The sequence below is a fragment of the Drosophila sechellia genome, chromosome 2L, assembly GCF_004382195.2.
Source record: "Drosophila sechellia strain sech25 chromosome 2L, ASM438219v1, whole genome shotgun sequence".
In the NCBI taxonomy this organism is placed as follows: Eukaryota; Metazoa; Arthropoda; class Insecta; order Diptera; family Drosophilidae; genus Drosophila; species Drosophila sechellia.
In genome coordinates, this window is record NC_045949.1 from 15,523,098 (window position 1) to 15,542,807 (window position 19,710).

General features: G+C 40.3%; 4 protein-coding genes across 5 annotated transcripts; 2 read left to right on the plus strand and 2 right to left on the minus strand.

Moving 5' to 3' along the window:
• Window positions 1–2,215: 2,215 nt before the first annotated feature.
• Window positions 2,216–2,690, minus strand: LOC116803588. The gene is made up of 2 exons (XM_032727519.1): window positions 2,568–2,690; window positions 2,216–2,502 (listed from the first exon to the last, which is right to left on the minus strand). The coding sequence occupies exons 1-2, from the start codon at window positions 2,676–2,678 to the stop codon at window positions 2,344–2,346; spliced, it is 270 nt and encodes an 89-aa protein (XP_032583410.1). The 5' UTR covers window positions 2,679–2,690; the 3' UTR covers window positions 2,216–2,343.
• Window positions 2,691–7,104: 4,414 nt separating this feature from the next.
• LOC6613647 (phenoloxidase-activating factor 2) lies at window positions 7,105–8,000 on the plus strand. Its single transcript, XM_032715234.1, has 4 exons — window positions 7,105–7,197; window positions 7,261–7,405; window positions 7,462–7,695; window positions 7,804–8,000. Exons 1-4 carry the CDS (start codon window positions 7,105–7,107, stop codon window positions 7,998–8,000), a joined length of 669 nt encoding a protein of 222 aa, XP_032571125.1.
• Window positions 8,001–8,056: 56 nt separating this feature from the next.
• Window positions 8,057–13,122, minus strand: LOC6613648 (CD109 antigen). Its single transcript, XM_032727428.1, has 9 exons — window positions 13,028–13,122; window positions 11,384–12,574; window positions 11,061–11,322; window positions 10,776–11,001; window positions 10,700–10,720; window positions 10,582–10,638; window positions 10,409–10,517; window positions 9,262–10,357; window positions 8,057–9,173 (listed from the first exon to the last, which is right to left on the minus strand). Exons 1-9 carry the CDS (start codon window positions 13,087–13,089, stop codon window positions 8,121–8,123), a joined length of 4,077 nt encoding a protein of 1,358 aa, XP_032583319.1. The 5' UTR covers window positions 13,090–13,122; the 3' UTR covers window positions 8,057–8,120.
• Window positions 13,123–16,495: 3,373 nt separating this feature from the next.
• LOC6613649 lies at window positions 16,496–18,089 on the plus strand. Of its 2 annotated transcripts, none has more exons than XM_032721297.1 (5): window positions 16,496–16,746; window positions 16,786–16,856; window positions 16,911–17,309; window positions 17,380–17,690; window positions 17,761–18,089. In XM_032721297.1, exons 2-5 carry the CDS (start codon window positions 16,816–16,818, stop codon window positions 18,015–18,017), a joined length of 1,008 nt encoding a protein of 335 aa, XP_032577188.1. In that variant the 5' UTR covers window positions 16,496–16,746; window positions 16,786–16,815; the 3' UTR covers window positions 18,018–18,089. The 2 variants fall into 2 exon arrangements, with proteins under 2 accessions (XP_032577188.1, XP_032577182.1); XM_032721291.1 differs by having other exon boundaries at window positions 16,800–16,856.
• The last annotated feature ends 1,621 nt before the right edge of the window (window positions 18,090–19,710 follow it).

Genomic DNA, 19,710 nt, shown 5'->3' on the forward strand with positions numbered 1-19,710 from the left:
CAGCGCCAAAAAGGATGTTAAGCGCTTGGGTCCCAGTTTGCAGGCACACTTTCGGGCCCAGCAGGACCAGAACCAGGACCCTCGAACGCATAGCGCATACGCATACATATTCGGATCTGGTTTGCGATTTATACGTGCATGTAATATGTGTAATTTATGACTGACGGGATGTGAGCGCTTAAATTATGTGCAAAATGCTCGCAAAAGCCTCGGTGGCTTTTGGAGGCTAGCAAACTTTTGCTCAAAAGTTTGCCACCAGCCCCGCCTCGAATATCAAAATATTGGCAGTCACGTGTGGATTAGTTATTGGGATTGAGTTGAATACGGGGGATTATTTTCCAAAAATTTGCCAAATCGATTTAGCTAAGATGAATTTTTTAAAGTTCTTCAAACATTTAAAAAATACGAAATTGTTGTAATATTTGCATGGAAATTAATTTAATATATTTAATTTGCCGTAAATTAATGAAAATATAAACACCAATTTGACAATAAAACTTGAATCCTTCATAGACTGAACAAAGTGTAAAGCTGCAGTAGTGTTTTTCCAAAGTTCGTTAAAGGCTATTGGTTACCCTTAAGAAAATGGTTGTTATGAGAATGAGTTTCTTCTGTCGTTGAAAAGTGTCCATTTGAAGTTGAAATGACAAAGCTCAATCGGATTATGCTTTATGCCCCTACAAAGAGCCCCAGCCCCTGCCCGGCGCATTTGCTCATCCCGATGCGGATCCTAAATGAATTTTCATTTCCAATTACTTTACAATTTTGCTTTTGTGTGCCTGATAACTGGGATCCCTCACCCACAAACTGCCTCCCCTTTGTTCTTCGTCCTGCCCCTGTTGGCTTTACAATTCGATTTCCTAATTTTCAATTTTACACGTTTGGCAAACACTCGAGTCGAACAGCCCAGATCGAAAACAGGACAAGACCCGAGAGCCCATTCTGGATCCGCATCCACATCCGCATCCCTATCCAATCGCTGCGCCATCCGTATGCAATGCCAGCCCAGAGACTTTTGAGAAATTTTAATTAAAATTGAATTTTCTTGCATTTAATTAAAAGCTTAGCTGGCGCGCATGAAAAATGAGAGAAGCCAAAGAAAATCTATGCTCGATGTGGATGTGGCTGCGGGCGAGGGTGCGGACGAGTATGCGGATGTGGCAGGGCACTCGAGCAGAAGTGCATGCACTGGCTGCACTAGAGATATGAGAATCATCATCGTCAGCTGGCTAGGGCGCATCCTTGAAATTGTCTATATCCTTTCATGTATTCCATCGTGAAAGGAAACCTAGATGCGTACGTGTGTTTACCCGGTCCAATACGGGATCCTGGGTTCCCGGAACCGGTGCTAAACGGAACACTGACAGCTCCTGTCAAAATAAGCAACTAATCACCCTGCTGCAATATTGTTTGACATGCAAGCACACAAACAATTGGGCCAGTTTCCATTCAAACTTCCACCCAAACTCCCATTTACAGCATGTACCATTGATTTTGGTCTAGAGACAATTGCAATGAAATTTTTGCCTCGGTTTCAGGAACAATCACCATCCCAATTGGATATCGGACTGCGGCTGGGTAATTAAGTTTTCCAGCTCTTCGCCCCCAAAATCCAGTGCAAATTGGCCCCTAAAATTTTCCTACGCCGCAAAATTTTCCACCATTTCCGGCCACTAGATTGCATCACAGTTGCGGACCGGAAGTCGCATCAGTTATATCACAGAAGGCGGCCATGCGGAATGATTCGTTCAATGATTTTGGTTCGGCTTAGCGATCATTCTTAATTGACCGCAATGACCCAGTAGCGGATCGAAATTGTCTAGTTTTTATGCAGAGGAAATTTTGATTTCAGTCATAATTTTGTAAGGCAGGAGAAAACACATTGAGACTACATAAAGTATATATATTCTTCATCAAGGTCATATCCGGCTTTCAGCTTTTCCATTAACTAGATCATATAGCTGCCACTGGAATAACTATTTTAGTTATTTGTCATATGTATATGTCATATGAACGAACAGTCAGAAAAACTTTGAGAAAACGTTAAAAAAGAAAAAGTTTTAATAGTTTTTGCGGTTTTTTAATAGCTTTTGATCACTTTAAGTTTTGGCTTGTCGAAGCTAAAAGTGGTTCTGAATAAATTTAAAACTTTGTTTACAGTTTTTTATTATTTTCGAAAATAATAAATATAATTTTATTATATACTTTTCTTTCTAAAGGTTTTTTTATAAATTATTAGTTTTTCATTCTTAGGGAAATCAATATTTATTTTCCATCAATTATTGTCGTCCATCTACTTAGTATGTCGCTTTGGTTTAGTTCTTGAACATTTCGGGTTTCCTATTAATGCTTTGGCCTAGGTTTCCTGGTATCAAGTGTGTTACTAGCCAGCAGATTTGGCATGCAATCCACGTTTGCCGGGACATCACTGCCTCCAGCATTATCACCCGGAGGGGGGAAATTTGGCGGCAAAGGGCCGTCGGCATTCATTCGAGTACCAATCTAGTAAAAATTACAAAATGTTGATTAAAATATTTTCCCAATCAATAAGACTACTTGGTACTGACTTTTTGTCGGTAAGGCCCAGCCTGATGGCGCCTGTTGTTGTGCTGGGCATTGCTCAGTCCCAGGAGAACGCAGCTGAGGAGCAGAATTGCAAGTGCGAATTTAGGAGACATCTTTAGCTTGGCTTCAGCTGCTGGAAGACACTGTGACTTTGGCTGGGAGTCTGTGCGTATTTATACCGATTTGTCAAGGGAACCGTCAGCTTATCTGCTGCTACTGCTCATGAGCAAATCGGAGTTAGTGCATATTGCAATTCTCAAGAAATATAATAAGATAATAAGTAGAACGAATGTTTCCAGGAAATAGTCATTGAAGCCCACTTTTAAGCTTCGTACGAGTATGTATGAGCATGTTTTCACAAGATTGATCAGCCAAGTTAATATAATCAGAACCTTACGTTTCTACTCAAGCTCGTCTCTCATATGCGTATAGGAAATTAATTGAAAATGGAAAATAAAATATAGTATCTTATGCAAAAGACATCAGACTTGTCACAAAATATAATTCCTGCAAGAGTATATAAGCTTCTTCTTAACAAATTGATTTACTTGCTTGGTATCTCTGTACTATAAATTCCTTTTTAAACAATTTTCGTTTAATAAATGTGCATTAAGTAAGATTTTAGTACATTTTCGGCAAGTTTTCCTATTGCATTCTTGTCCATCAGCATCCAAAATGACCCCCAACGCCCCATTTATAAGGAGGTAACCAATCAATGCATAGTTGGTATTCCTTGCTTTGGCATCGCAGAATGCCATGAACAATTTCTGGTGGCGCTGGCGCCCAACTGACCAGCCAAGCGATCAATGGCCACCCATCCTGCTGCCGGAACGATGCGGCCAAAGCCACACAATTGTTTTAAATTTTTCATAAATTCCCCCGCAAAATGTTGCCCGATAAAAATGCGGCCCCTCGCCCCCATCAGCAGCTGTATGTAAGTAGTAGCTAAATTTTGCGAGTCTCGGCTTTCGAGCGCCACCCAGCCGAGACACCTCGAGATCCGGTGGCTAGGAGCCGAAAACCGAGAACCTAGGACCAGGCATAAATAGTTTAATATAAAGCGCAGACAACGGTCTGGAAAGGGAGCGGAGACAAAGTCCTTGCCTCATCTCGTGCCCGCATAGTTTGTTCAGCCCAACCTCATCCCCATCCTCATCCTCCGCACGGAGTCCGTGCAGCGTTTCTTTTGTCTTGCGGCAAGAGGGAAAATATTTAATGCACCCACAATATTTCGCTTGGCTGGCAAGTGATAATGCACCCGCCTTGGGCATCGGCTGCCTTGGCCTTTGGCAGAAGCACTGAGCACAAAGGACCCTCCTCCAACCATCCATCCAACCAAGCCCAGCCATTCCAAGTGGGCGTGCCGCTAGTCGTCAAAGCAAGCCTCCCCTGCCGATTCGCTTTTTATATGCATATTCAACAGTGTGGAAGTAATAAAGCCAACTTGCCGACAGTTATAGTAGCTGGTACAGTTGTCTGGAGACAGTCGGTGTGCCGGTATCAGGAATCAGGAAGCAGGAAGCACTCGTTGCCGGCCCAGACATTCATGGTCCAGGATGCTGGCTAGGACGGGATCCGGCACGATTGGCATCCCGAAACCTTTGACACTCGTTTTGCGCGGTCTCTCAATGCACACAATTTATGCCATGATAACAGATTTATAGTTGCTTTAGATAAATTAGGGTATAAGGATAATTAAGGAAGGTGCGCAAAACTATTTCCATTAACTTATTAATTAAAACGAAGAATCTGTAAAATGTATTAAATCTTGAAATTTTTATTTATGGGGATTTATGGGAAATGTGCTTAAAGTATAAACAAAATATACTTTTTCGACTTTCAGGAGCGTGTTGTAGGCCATTTCTTTTGAATTTAATTTTCCCCACAATTCGCAATTTGTCACATGACTTGGTGCACAGCGCTTTGCTGACATAATTAAATTTCCCTTTGCTCCGATGGCGGCCTTAGAAGAAGAGCGTTTAGCTAATTTGCCATTCAACACACGCTTTAATCGAACCCACGGAGTCCGTAGTCCTGCCAGCCAGGCAACGAAATTGAAAGTGACATTTATGACACAGACATTGCCGACACGACATCATCATTTCCATCAGCAGTGGCGTTCCTCTGACGAAGCGAGGCGGTGCATTTTGCCCTGTGGCACTGATTTTAATTCTGTCAACAATTTCACATCGACGACATCTGCGGAGGTAGCTGATTGGCCGTCTCATTGCGGCATCAGACAGGAGGCAAATTTAATTGTTGTCAATCCGACATTGCCAAATTGGAGCTGCCGACGGCTGTCTCCGTTCATTTTGGCCAGATTTGTCTGTGGGTTAGCCGCCAGTTAATTTTCTCATGCTTTCCAGAATTAATTCTATGGAATGCCAATCACTTGCATACCCGTTTGTGAAGTATTTAGATTTAATATTTTTATTTAAACTGCTTTATTATCAAAAGATATTATTTGATAAGTTTATTATATTGTAATAGTTTGTAATTATTGTTTGAACTAAAAAATCTACCTTTGTTGCCAGTGCTATGTCTGAGTTATCAATCAAGCTTGTCTGACTCTACCCCTGCAAATCTTAAAGTTATTTTTCAATGTCATGGGCATAGAAATTGTCGACATATCCTGCGGCTCATTACCATGCTCCTGACATCCCCGGGCTGTTTCAACATACCTCTGTATACACTCCTAATTTGCGGTTGCCTCTCCTTCTGCTGCGCTTTTCTACTCTGCCTTATTGTGATTTGGGCCATAATTATTTTTCTGGCTCCCTTTGAAATGCACTGGACGTGAATTTTTAGCCCCCACTGCACCGCACTGCTTTACCATCGTCCGATGTCCCAGGACGCGCCAACATTTTGCTTGTCACGCAAATGTTTCGTGTCAGATTTCTCTCCTCCGGATACTTTTCTGCAGGAAATATTCATTTTTAGCCGTATATATATATATATATGAAATATATATGGACCGCTGTACAGTTTGCCATATTCTTCATATAAACCATTATATATTTTCAACATTAGTATGTACGAGCTGTGTTCGTGGAAAACCGCGCTGCACGTCGACGGCCCACTTGCAGGAAGTCTGCCTGCCCACAGCCAACTGACCCATGTAACAACTCGTTTCTGCAGGAAAACTTGCCTATATGGCCACAGTGATCCGTAAACCATTGATTCTGGTCTGAAAATATGGATATGTAGACATTGGCATTTTAATTCTGAATGATCAAATATTTGTATATAATAGGACTGTATTGCTAATGATAATGATAAGTGTATATTGATCAAATGTCAAGCCATAGAAATGGATGTGGGCCACTGTGCATTTTACGCTGCACGTCCTATTGGTCGCACGCTATATTTTTCAATTTGTAAACATATCCTGCGGTGTCGGCGTTGAAAGCTGGTCTGAAAAGGGTGGCATTAGTTGGCCACGCCCACACCCCGCCACCGCCGGGGGTGAAATGCATTTGCTTCATTTGTTTGGCGTGTATTTCATGTCAACTTAATGTTTATTAGAAAACGTCTACTCGAATTGCGAGGGGCAGCAGAAAGGCAAAGGACGAAGCTCCAGCTGTCAACTGATGCAACCCCTGCCCAGTGGAGCTCATTCATCAGAAGAGTCCTTGCCGTTCTCTAAGCGCCACTTGGGAAAGGTAAACTAGAATCATTCCAAACGGCTGGCGATGTTTTAATCTCCCATCCTCTGCTGGGCTAAAATGTCATCTAAGTTAAAAAGCTATTTTTTGATTAGCATAGTAAAGCGAAAATACGAGGAACAGTGATTAAGAATATCAACACAATCCTAGAAAATAATGAGCTAGTTAGAGATTGATTTAACTACGGAAACTCCAATCCACTACATAAAGTTGTGTCTGCTTATGTGAGACTTAAAAGCATGCCTTATTAGAGCTTTAAAAAATTACTTTGAGGGTCATTCGAGTTATCAGTAAAACATTGATAAGTCAATTCTCAGTTCTTAAGAATTTAAATGCCTATCATCACGGTCTCATATATGTGTATGACTTCTTTGGAATAAATATACAATAAAATCACTTAGTTATACTTCATGAAGGAAATAATTTTACATTGTCACAACACAGGGATTAAGACTCTCATACGTCTTTCACATACGTTGTTCGCAGCTCGTTATTAATTAACTCAAATATGGTATAAATATACATATATGGATAAACATGAAGTACTCTACGAGTATTAACTATGCTCACAAATCAGTTCAGTACATGCAAATGCATCGCCCAGCTATGTTCTGCTAAAAATAAGAATAAATCTATGCAAATATCATAAATAATAGAATATCAAGTGTAATTAAAAAAAGATGTTACTACTAAAAATAAGTTTGTTGGCCATTTTTACGGGAGCTTTGGGAGAAGCAGAAGATATTGATGAGAGTGCAGATCTAGGCTTCGGTTCCCATCGACCAGTAATGATACAATTCCAAAAACTGAAATTAAACATTGCGGCCTATTTAAAAACAAGACCTGTGTTAAGCGATCTGATTGCTCAACCACCATGCGCAGTGGTTCGAAACCCATAGTAGACCTAAAGGTACGGGCGAAAAGTGGCTGTCATTATCTTGAGGTTTGCTGCCATCCAGACGATATGGTAGGTTCCGTGGAAATAGTCTTTAAATTAATTGTCTATATTATTGCCTTGGCCTACTTTCAGCTACCTCCAATGAACGGTTCGATTCCTTTAGGGTACAAGCAATGCGGCATTGGCAATGTTGGTGGCATTTTTATGGATTTAATAGGTGGTCGTCTGGAGACAAGCCTCGCCGAATACCTTTACATGGTAGCGATTCTGGATACTGGTTACAGATTTCTATGCAATGGTGTTTTGATTGGCTACAAAGTGGTTCTCACAAAGTGGTTCTCATAAAGGCTGGTGATTGGGATCTGTCAACTGATAGCGAGTTCGTGCCTCACGTGGACCGTGGTGTCCGGTATCGAATTGTTCATCAGCAATTTAATTGGGATTCTATAAAAAACAACATTGCCCTATTGGTCCTTGTCGAGCAGTTTCCTCGGGTCCAGCATATAATACCCATATGTCTGGACCACAACGGAGTGGATCTGGATTACGACAACTGCTTTGTCACCGGTTGGAATTATAGAGGGACTAAAAGATTATACCCGTCTCGAAACATTGTCCTAAGGTTGGATATGGATATCTAGGAAACCATCTTCCCAAACACCTCAAGCTGTTCAGTGTTAACTGCTATTCCCCGACCGGAGCAGCCCATGTATACCAAAGGTGCTCCTCTAGTTTGTCCCACCGAGAGCAGTAGGTACTATGTGGTTGGCGCCTGGAGCACCAGCCTTAATGGAGCAATTCAATTCACCGATATAAGAAAACTCAAGGAATGGATTCATCGGGAGTTGCAACTGTACAATATTGTACTTTAAATAATATAGACAATTATTGCACCCTTTTTCCTCTTCAGAAATTAGTTCTAAAAACATATTAAAACATACATTTTTATTAATTTTGGTAGGAATACAAAAAACGCATACTATTAATTCACTTTAGCACCCACTTCCGCACTCATCGCCGTGGCAAATGTCACATAGAGAAGTGTCCACGTGATAAAATTCGGTAGCAGTGCGTTCGGTGGCATAGTAATCGTAGAGCCGAATCCAAGATGGTTTTAGATTGGCCACCGCATGGGTATATATGGCCTTCAGGGTCAGGCACTTGCGGTCACCAGGTAACAGTTTTTCGAAATAGATATGAACCTCGGTGTCTTCGTTTTTGGTCTCCACACGCTTTACGTCTGAAATGGCTTCGATAGCGGCAAAGGAATCGGTATCGCAAACATAACCAGATGGTAGCTGCACCTGCATCAAAGCCATATTGGTGGGCTTATTCCCGTCGGAGGCTGCGATGGGGGTGTACTCCCCACAAATGCCAAGGATCAGCCGGCTTTTATCGGACTTCTTAACCGTAGTCGTTAATTTGAAGCTGGGACTCGCCTCCTTGGTGGCCACATTGTAGCGGTACGACAGCTGAACTTGTGCATGCCCCTGACCTGTGGCCAAGAACTTCAGATTGTTTCCGTTTTCAGGAAGCGTATGGGTCTGGACTTTAAATTCAGTTTCTTTAGTTATCGTTACATGTTTTTTATCTTTGATCGAAAGCCAATAGTCTATATTAAGAGAATCGGTTGATTCATGTGATTGGAGTTCGAACTTGGTTAAGGCCATAATACCGACAACGGTGTCCTGGGAGGAGACGAAACCTCCGTTGCTGTTGCGCTTGCTAATCAGCCAATCGACAATCGGTCTGTGTTCATTCGATTTATGCTGCTCGAGATGCTCGAGAAGGGCGAGCAGGACATAAGAGGTGATCTCTACATCGCTGCTCTTGCTCTTATCTGAACCGGTCCACCACTTGTGGTCACCTCGCCGACTGGCCAACCTTTCCAACTTATCCAGAGCTATATTGGCTTTACGTTTACCTGCTAATGACAGGGCCAGGGCGGCAATGGCCAGATCATACGGCTCATTTGATTGGCGCACCTTCGTATCCACAAAAGCCGCAGCCCTATCGATAACATTCTGATATTTATGCATATATTCCTGCAAAAAAGAGGCTTAGGGTGAGTCTCTCAATTTTAATTTAATAAAAATTACACATCAATATAGTGGAAAAACAATGCAAGCTCACCTTGTTTTCGAAGAAAGTCAGCAGGACAAATGATGTAAGTGCCAATGGACTTCCATGACTATTGTGTATAACCCTGCCCAATTCTCTAAAATTTCCATGTGTACCCTGTCGGGACACGAGGAAATCAAGTCCAGCTACCAAGACATTTTTGTCAATATCGATGTATTTGGCGGCCTGGTGAAAGGACCGTATCACATATGCAGTGAGCCATGTGCTGCCTGAAGAATCACTTTGCCCCCAAGCGCTGAAGGAACCGTCGTGACGTTTGTAGTTGAGTTCTCTCTGGTAACCAGTTTCCACATAACTCTTAGCATTTTTTTCTATCTCTTGATCCTGTCGATTATTTTCTTTTAAATAGCTTAACGCCAGTATACTGGGCACAAAGTTAAACATGTTCTGCTCTCCACATCCGCAGGGCAAGTGAACCAGATCGTCAAGGTGTTCCAGTTGAGGCGCTTGGCTACTTCCAAACACTTCGAATTCGAAAAACTCGGAACCTTCAATAGCTTCGTCGACTTTTTCTATGAAAAGTGATTTTTCCGGTGGTGCCAAACTACGTCGTTTCAACCTTTGAACATTAATTAATACGGCTTTGTTGACGTACTTTTGGACGCCATCGGCCTCCACTTTTAGTATTTGATGGAGTCTGTCACCGGCATATGACGAGATGGCGGTGATTTTCAGAGTGGTCAGACCCATTTTCTTTGGGCGGATCATGAATGAAATGCCACGTCCCGTATTTGCGGGAATCCATAATGTTTTTTCCCTTTGTACTCCCAAATGATACTGGGACATATTAGCGTTAGTGGTCTCAATAAATTCGTACTGACCGTCTGAGTTATCCATTGATACTTTCGCCTTCACATCCACTCCCAAGTAGTTAAATACGACCACGGGAATGGCAATCACTTCACCCCGCTTCACAGAGTACGGCAAGTTGGTGGTAATAAAGAACGGTTGGAACACACGAATTCTGCTAGGACTCCTGGTCACTGCAAGGCCGGATTGAGGGCTGAGGGAGAAGCCTGTGATCACCCAAGAGGTCAACGTATCGGGAACAGTTTTTCTAATGATGTATTCACCGTTGGCGCCCACGCTGTAAACAGAAATGTATTATGCTTGCTTTTGGAGTATAGAAATAACTTACTCATTAATATTTGAAAACAGCCATGTTTCGGGAAAGAGCTTACGAACTGGTGGAAGGGAACCTTGTGCTGTGATTGAACCGAGTGTGGGAACAGGACCTGAGTTCTTTGCTAGAATTATTTAAGATGCCATGAGAGATGATAAGGAATTTAATCAATTTATTGATGGGCTTACCTGACTCATCTTTAAACACCGTTCGACTAAAGAAGTTTCCAGTACAATTAGTTTGACCTAATATATGGGAATATTCGATTAAAGTTGATTAAATTATATGTTCGTTTTAATGACTTACCAGGATTGGTATAACAGCCACCTAAAGGTTCAATCGAATTTAGTATTTAAAACAGAAGCTTATGAAAATAACTTACCCGAGCTCCTGTAGATATTTATGTTCGCATTTGTTAGGGTCACCAAATCAGTGGAGTACGTGGCGAGATTGTTCAATATTTTATCACGGTTTAGGTCATTTCCTGACCTTAAAAGCAGCACACTCTGGTCCACTCCAAGGAGACCGACGAAAGAATGGGGATCGGTTTTCACCTTTAGGCTCACTTCATCCCTTGGCCTTGCTTCGTTTGTTGTTAATATTTCAATCTGTGGGTAAGGGTATGGAAAATAGATTCGTGATCATTTTGTTGAATATAGTGTTTTACCCTGTTCTCAAAGTCCCTCTCGATATCGACAGTTTTCTCGTCAGATATCAAAACTCCGTTGAAAATGTAATGGACAAATATCGTAGCTTGAGGCACCATTACAAAGGTTGGCTCGAACGCAATTTCCTGACTCTTTTTTCTTCCTTCCAGGCTTATAAAATTACTCATAACAATGTTACCTCGTGCGACAACAGTGATAATAAAGTAGGGAAGATAGGTATCGGATACAATATTCATTTTAAGCTCCTTCCTTAGTTGGGGCCTTTAAGATGAAAGAAATATGTGTAATTAGTCAATCCCAAAGCAACGCTATATTTACTTACTTCTTAGTTATGATCGAAATCATGAGTTTCTTATCGATCTTATATATGTACCGTTCTAACTTTGCTGCAGTCTCAAAGGTAGACGTAACAAGACAACTTTTGCACGTTGAATCGGGAAGCATTATGTGCTGGGTGGCAATGCTATTTTGAAGTGAAGCTGAGAAATTTCTATAAGCCTGACAGCACAACACGTTGAAGTTAACCATCTTAGAAGAGTCCATGACAGGAGAACCGTCCAAGTTTCTAACCACAGTCTTAAATTCATACAATACACCTGGCCTATAATGCGTTGGCCAAAGTAGATCCTCCTGCTTGTGACGGTGTTGGTGGACTGTCACGTAGGCAGTACCGTTGTGTTTGAGGTCCGTCAGCTCCTCGGTAACAATGGCCGTTATTTTCAAAAGTCTCTTGGCTGTCGCTGAAATGGGAAACTCCACATTCACCTCTCCATCAATGGGCAGGCTCTTCTCTGTCGAGCTGCCCTCGATCGAAGCGACGACGTGGCCCTTTACGGGTTTCTTGAATGTGTACCTGGCTTTTATCGTTGCCCTAATATACCCAGCACTAGCCGCCACATCCTTAGCGGTTAAAATGAGCACCTCGAACTTCGGAACCACATACTTGTCCACCACTAGCACATTCGTCACATTGCCTTCGTCTTGCGCGGCGGCGGTTAAAGTCCAGTTGCCTAGTACAGGTCTGTCGGACAGCTGAAGCTCTCCGGAATAGACACCCCTTGTCGGCTTGATATCTTTCCAGCTTTTAATCAAATTCTGGGCTCCATCGCGGATCTCAATTTGAATTGGCTTATCGATTACGGCAGGTCGGGTGTGCTTGTCTAGGAAGAGTACCCTAAATTGGATCTTATCGCCGGGCTTATAGGTGGCCTTGTCCGATTGAATGTATAACCAATTTAATTCGGGTTCAAAGCCCAGCTTTGTGGAATTCTGGAATTCGATGCCTCCACTACCCAGAACTTTTAGCTCGTATTCGCCTCTGGTTAGTTTCGGAATGTCAAACCTAATCGACTTCGAGGACATGGAAGGAACATCAACATACTTTCTCGAATTGAAAGAAGGCCCGGTCAGGCTGACTGAGACTTCAGTGGGTCGCGGTGCATTGTGGATGGCAACTACAACTTTATAAGCGCTGTTAGACCGTAGGGTTTTGGGTGCCACAACAGAGTACAGGCTGCGAAATGAAAAAAAACACATGAGATATATATACCGCTTGACTTCTGCACATCTTACATCGAAATAACCACGATTAATTATATTTGTTAAGCCACTGTGTTTTCTTTTTTATATTTAAAAAGTCACACAAAAATCTGCACAAAAAAACATCATATAAAATATAAAATTTCCCTTCCGGTTTGTTTATGTCTTATGAAGTTCCAAAAAGATTTCAATAGTTTAAATTGTTTTATTAATGAGATTTAATATTGAATTAAAATACTCATTATAATGAACTGCTGGTAAGGGCTCGCTTTAGATCCATAGTCAAAAATTATTTAAGATTAGAATTTAGTTATTTATTTAAAATTTTTTCATTTTTGGAGAACAACTGTTCGAACAAGTTTATGCTTTTATACCCGTTACTCGTTTTATAAATTGAATTTCATGTTAATGTCACTTCAATACGAACCCGTTAGCATTGATTAACAGCACACAATGCAAAATTGTTGAGCTTAGTATTAACCACAGCATAATGCAATCTTTACTGCATGTACTTATTCTTTTCAGTCTTTTAAAGAGCCACTGATTATTTGAAGACCTGTCAGCTTGAACGTCGAAAGTGTACTCAGCTTTTAATCTGAGATGGTCAGTTTATATACACACTAGGCATTGACACATACACGAACGCAAAAGTATGTGTTTAAAGATTATATTTTACTTCGGTTGTTTTCTCAACTTAAAATTAGCTGGAATATGTTTTTATTCTACGAAATAAGAGGTACGGGTTTCAGCTTTTATGTCTTTGGACAATTTAAAAATAAAAGATACATTTTAAAAACATGGCATGATATGACTAGTGAATAAAAGTTGGTTAATTTGAAAGAAACTTGCATCTGGATACCCCTTCCCAACTATTTAGCCTTATTAATTCCTAAGATCAACTCTTTCGTACAGATAGACGGAGGGTTAACAGACTATTGGCTAGTAATCCTGATCAGGATCATATATTTATTACACCATTGAAAAAGATAAGTTTAGCGCTTTACATACATTACAACAATATGGTATTATCAAAGACACTAGAATAACAAGATGCGTAACGGCCATACAAATTTTTGGCACGCGATTTTTTGGCCGTGGCTCTAGAGGTGGCTCCAGGCTCTCTTGAGTTTTTGTTCGAGAGAGAAAGAGCGGAGAGCGCTACAGCAAACAGCTCTTTTCTACGCATACAGTGATAGCATACAACTGTATGTGTGCACACGTATGCTCATGTATTGTAAATTTGACAAAATATGCCCTTCACCTTAGAAGTTCGTTGACTATAAATCTATATTATTTTTTATCAATTGGCACCATGCGAAAAATTCTTGTTTTGCATTGCCTCAACGTTATTATTATTTAAATAAAGCTTAGAAATAGTAATAGACGAATCTATGTACATCACAAAATAAATTTCGAAAATGACTTTATATTAGAATACTTGTCATTAGGGTATAAAAATTAATATGGCAATGATTGTTGAGTGCTTGTGTCCGCACTTCGTGCCTGACTTCGTGATATGACTTTTGCAACGAACTGTTTTCATATTTTTATTTATTTTATTAATTTTTATTTTCTACTACGTATTATTTTTTATGAAATATTATTATGAAATGTTATTATTTTTATTATTTATTAATAAAATAATTATTTTTTTATGAAATTAAAAAAAAATTATTATTTTTATGAAATATTTTTATGAAATTATCAGAGCTTTTCATACATGAGAAAAACTACTCAATAGACTCGGACTTCGGGAAATTAAAGGCACTATCTGATTTATTTTTTAATATTCGCAAAATACACATTAAAGTTTTCGAAAATATTTTTAAAAATAATAAAAAACATATGTGTAAAAAAAAATTTATTGTTGAGCAATGCATTAAGTGCACAAATGAAAGTAGTGCCTTCTCATTATGGTTTTATGAAAATAATGAATGTTATGCACATAGAACAGATTTGTTAAACAAACTTTTAAAAGTTTTGCTTTTTAAGCATTGCAAGTGGACTGTGATGATAGCTGATAAACAAAAAAAGCAAGCTAAGCTCAGCATTCTATCTCATAAATAAAAAAATTTATATTTAAATAATTGGCGACTGAAAACTGGACGCAAAATATAAAAAAAAAACAATAGTTAGAAAAATAACTTAATTGGGGAACATGGAAATGTTTTAATGTTATACATTAAAATATTTCAAGTCGACTCGAAGGCCTAATTAATATAGGACCCCATTACAATTCTAATGGCCTCCCCGTGGTGTTCCCTGGGTACCGAATATTACATATATTACAAATAATTAATTAATATAACATAATATAAATAAAATAAGAATAAAATATAAATATGTAAACGGTAGCTAATTAGAGCGACGATTTTAACAAGCGAATATAAAAAACTTTAAAATTATAATAGTCAGGGAATTTTTATTTTATTTCATCATATTGCTACGAAATTGGCCACAACTCCAAATATGTAAATTCGTTTCTTCGATCAGAATTGATTTCGGCCCGAAAATCGTCTTCTAGCACAACACGCACACATATACGCGTTCTCGTCTCTTGTTTTTACTCACACAAGCAAGCAAATTCTATTTTTACATTTCTTACGCTCTCAGCGTGAGCGAGCAGAAAGAGAGCAAATTTGGCCTTCACAAAAAAAGTGGCTGCATAGTGCCAAACGAATGTATGGCCGTTACGCATCTTGTTATTCTAGTGTCTTTGGTATTATTGTGGGTGCTCCAAAGCTTTTGCCTTAACCACATGTGCTGAAATTATCGCAAATGAAAGAACTCGCAGGGCACCAGCACCCCACAGATAAGCGCCCTCCAACGGCATTTCAAATTTTTTGTTCTTCCTCTTGGCCCCAGATACACCCACAATGGGATGGGGCCCGCAAATGTTTATACATTAGCAACATTTGTGCAAATGCTTGGGCGTCGTCACAGGTGCTGATTATATTGAAAATTATTGGTGAAACATTGCAGCATTCAGACTCCCGTGGAGTTGGGATAGTCGGTGGGCTAAAATGGTATGAAGTAGGCTGGAAGGGCGGTTTCCGTCGGCTAGGCGCTGCATGTGGGCTATAAAAATTGATTGCATACTTTGCGGCGCACTAAGTGCGCTATGACTGTTTGCGGATGTATGCGTGGGCTTGAATACGTGTAAGCATGTATTTAAGTTACTTTAAAACCTTTTCAAGAACATCCGATTTAAAACTAACTACTCCATACATATTTACCTTTTTATTTCTTATTACGTGGCCTATTTTTATTTCTTTAAATTCCATTGCAATGCTTTGCTTGCTGTACTTGACAATAATTTGAAAACTGATGATGTGCACACAATAAAGTGTCATATATCGACACACATCAGCGCACTGGGAGGCCGACATCATGACTGCCGATGTGGGAGCTATAGAGTCAGGACAGCTTTGGCAGCTTCGGAAAATAATATAAAACACACGTGAGTAGTGCCAAGAAGCAATGTGTGAAAAAAGGCATGGGAAAATCTACAAAAATTGATTGAGCGCATGAAGCGGATGAGTTGATCTGAAAAATAAAGTGGCGCTAAAAAATATGGTGATTTGGAATTCCGCGGAGCAAGGATGCCGCAGTGCCTTCTTCCCATTTTCATACACAGTTTTTCATGTTTAATAATTTTGCTTGACTTATTTATTGTTTTTCTCTCTTAGCTTCAGCTGAAGGTATGCAAATAGGTTGCTAAATTTAATCAAAATTTGAATTTCTGTTTCTATGATAAAAATGAAATTATACCTGCAAACATTTTCTGTAACATCTGTTTCTTATTTTGCTCACTTAAATTTTGTATTTATTATCTCTACATAAAAGTTCTATATAAAAATGTTATTATTTAAAATCATTAATTCTGATATTTACTTGTCATTAGCAGTATCTAAAATACTTTTCATTTGTTATCAATAACCATGTATACTGGAATGCGTTGAACTTACACTTGTGTTTTTCAATTGAGTTCCTTTTAATTGTTGCTGCAACACAAGACACGTGTTATATTTATATAAAACAAATACCACACACTCACAAATTAAATCGCGATTTTATAGAGATGATTTTTTTTGGGTCTCCTGAAGCCACCATGGAAGATGACGAGGACCCAAGTTACGAGTCATAGTAAGTTGCGCCTGTTGCTAATTTCGTATATAAAGGCAGTCTTTTATCACAAGCTTCGACGAAGAGAATATGGAAAGTTTCATTAGGCCTTTGGCGGCGAAATTAACCTGGTAATACAACCAATTGAGCCAATAAATATTTATACTTAAGACTTCTTCCCCAAGGACAACTGCGCATCTGATCGACTACAAGATGTTCATTGCTGCTCGCCGCATCCAATCCTTCTGGCGTGGTTACCGCGTCCGAAAGCTACTCCACCTGCGCTGGCAGGCTGCAATCGCCATTCAGCGCTGGTGGCGCGGCTTTCGCACGCGGCATATCCTGTGCGAAAAAGTGGAACGACAGTTGCAGGGTATGATTCACGAGCACTTCCACCGTGAGGCAATTCGCATTCAGGCTTTGTTTCGGGGATGGTGGGTCAGGAAGTTCATCCACGACGTCCGAAACCTGCACCGGATGCAAAGCACTGCAGCCGAGGATCTGATAAATTGCATAATCCATGAGCTGCATCATATCAGAAAAACCGACTCCATACCGGGGGTCATCTCACTGCGAAATTCAGTGTAAGTGTTAAATTTGTTTCAAATATTGAGGAGCTTGAAAGACTTTCTTGAGAATCAATTTGTCTTCCAGCTGCCGTTCAAAAGTCGAAAAACTTTTGACCACAATGATATTCCGATTTCACAACGGTCGGGTGTTATCGATGGTGGCCAACAGAATGTCTCAAAAAGAAGAATATCGCAGGTACTTTAGGGACGCCAGATTCGTTACCCAGGTTCCCTATTCCGGACCCAACTTCGATGGACTATGTTATGTAAGGGAGGATGACCCCAGTGTACTTAAAGAAGTACCCAAGGATTTGCATTACTCGGAAATAGTCACAGAATACGAAGAGTCCCAACTACACGAGCATTTAAGAGAAACCCATCTGCGATTCGATTTACGTAAGTGCTCGAAGAATTTTCGTGAAATGGTTTATCTTCATAGTTCACTAATATTTAATATATTTTTTAGGCAAAGTTCAAAGGCAAATAGATCACATTAACTCCCAAGAACTGCAATTGAAGCGTAAGTTCTGCGCAGATGTCATAGAGCGTATGCGTAAGTGGATTATATGGGATAGCATCAGTGGAAACCATAAGCAAAATATTTATGAAAGTCGAAAAAATACACAAGTATTCTTTAGGAGAGCAGAGCATCTGATGAGTGATTTCTGCGAGAGCAAAGCCGAAGATTCCTACCACGTCTTAAGCTTAAGCTCCTCCACATAAATTCCGAGTTAAACATTTGACACATAGCACAAAATGATCAAACATGTTATTAAAACTTTTTTTTATTGAAACTTAAAAAATGCAATCGTAGCAATTGAAGAGCTTGGCCAAGTTCTCGATGTGATTTAGTTCAGACGCCAGATGCTGAAAAATTGACAACATCTGGCTTTGACTGTTTACTAATTAGCACCTATTTATTCAACAGTGCTTTCTTTAATTTTGTTCTACACTCACCTTCTGCTTACCCCGTCCACATGCAGCAGCCTCATTTTTCATGCGAAGAATTTTCCTTTGTTTTCAGCAGGCATTTAATTTATTTTACTCTTGGCCGGGCCAAGAAAGAGCCGGCATACGGGAGCAATTTGTGAGCTGCGTGGTAAATCTTGGCATGCTTACCTATAAATATTTGACATGGCTACAATAGCCTTCCCCCGACCGGTGGCAACGTGGCAGCCACACATGATCCAGCCTAGGCCAGGATACCATACCATACCCAGGATAGAGCCTGTGGCATACGTGCACGAGCTTTATCCGCATTCTTGAAGCGGGACGGGTCCTTATACGTGACTACCGTCTGCTGAGGTCCTGCAGTTGGAGGATTCGCGGTGGGAATGGGAATTTACGGGGGGTCTGGCAAATTAGATTTGCCTATAATTAATATGCACGATATGTGGCGTTAACTTGTGTGAAAATTACTCGGCACCCTGACGTGACGGTGCGCGGTTCGTGTGGAACGCGAGAACAAAGACCATGGACTCCAATTACAATCTATCTATTCGGCACTGGAGGTCCTGGTGCTGTTCGATTGCTATTTTCAGCCGTAAGTATTTCCTAATTAGTTGTTGATGACAAAGAGACGTGAGTGATTTCTGAAGGGGGGGCCTTCGCAAGGCGTCGCACAAAATTAAGTATGTACGGAGCTGGGCCACTTAAATCAATTGTCGAATTGGGTTAAGTTAATTTTCTGTTGTGGCACGACAAAGTGATTTCTTTGAAATATTTTAACTTTGAATTGATATCGTGGTATTATTATATTGTTATTGTATTATAACAATCTTATTAACAGTGGGTAATTAATGTGATTAAGATACTGCCCTAAATTTGGTACAGAATAACGTCGTTTTCAAAGCATTAAACGTACTAGTTAATTTTATTTCTTTCTTTCAAAATGAGAAACATCGCAGCCAAGAATGTAGGCATCTACAAGGCAGTCTTTCAGAAAGAAAGACACATATTCACTCCAATCAATTGACAGACTTCAGGGATTTTTCGAGAGGTCCCGGATCGTCAAATTCGCAGTTTCTGTCTTTGCTTGTTTTCCTTTATTCCGTCCAATTGAGGCGTTGCCGTAGACAAACTTTTAAGTTTTTAATTAATTTGTTTTTGCTGCGGTCCCGGCCGCCACAACGCTGCTTTTTTAAACTCAACCTCCGTCTGCTCATTTTTCCTTCGGTCGCCGGTGGAAAAAAAAAGGTTAAGTGGTTTCATTTGGCAAACAATTTACCCAGACCCGAAACGAGAAGTTCCCCAGCCGCTCATCAATGCCCAAGTGTGTAAGACTTTTAATAGGCTTTTGTGTGGAAAATAAATTGATGCGGTGCACCTGTAAAGCGCTCCAACAATGGGGCTCCGCCTGAGCCAGACGAATGTCTGTCCGTGTAATGCGGCCGACCGCATCCCAGCCAGAAAGTTT

Excerpts from the sequence above, each read along its gene's own strand:
- LOC116803588 (XM_032727519.1), bottom strand. The coding sequence starts at position 2,678 with ATGTCTCCTAAATTCGCACTTGCAATTCTGCTCCTCAGCTGCGTTCTC. Across the intron at positions 2,503-2,567 it reads CTGGGCCTTACCGACAAAAA|ATTGGTACTCGAATGAATGC; the intron begins GTCAGTACCAAG and ends AATTTTTACTAG.
- LOC6613647 (XM_032715234.1), top strand. The coding sequence starts at position 7,105 with ATGCGCAGTGGTTCGAAACCCATAGTAGACCTAAAGGTACGGGCGAAA. Across the intron at positions 7,406-7,461 it reads GGTAGCGATTCTGGATACTG|TGGTTCTCATAAAGGCTGGT; the intron begins GTTACAGATTTC and ends GTTCTCACAAAG. Across the intron at positions 7,696-7,803 it reads CGACAACTGCTTTGTCACCG|TGTTAACTGCTATTCCCCGA; the intron begins GTTGGAATTATA and ends CAAGCTGTTCAG.
- LOC6613648 (XM_032727428.1), bottom strand. The coding sequence starts at position 13,089 with ATGCTGTGGTTAATACTAAGCTCAACAATTTTGCATTGTGTGCTGTTA. Across the intron at positions 10,721-10,775 it reads AAATATCTACAGGAGCTCGG|GTGGCTGTTATACCAATCCT; the intron begins GTAAGTTATTTT and ends TTGAACCTTTAG. Across the intron at positions 10,518-10,581 it reads GGTGTTTAAAGATGAGTCAG|CAAAGAACTCAGGTCCTGTT; the intron begins GTAAGCCCATCA and ends AAATAATTCTAG.
- LOC6613649 (XM_032721291.1), top strand. The coding sequence starts at position 16,682 with ATGATTTTTTTTGGGTCTCCTGAAGCCACCATGGAAGATGACGAGGAC. Across the intron at positions 16,747-16,799 it reads GACCCAAGTTACGAGTCATA|CTTCGACGAAGAGAATATGG; the intron begins GTAAGTTGCGCC and ends TTTTATCACAAG. Across the intron at positions 17,310-17,379 it reads ATCTCACTGCGAAATTCAGT|CTGCCGTTCAAAAGTCGAAA; the intron begins GTAAGTGTTAAA and ends TTTGTCTTCCAG.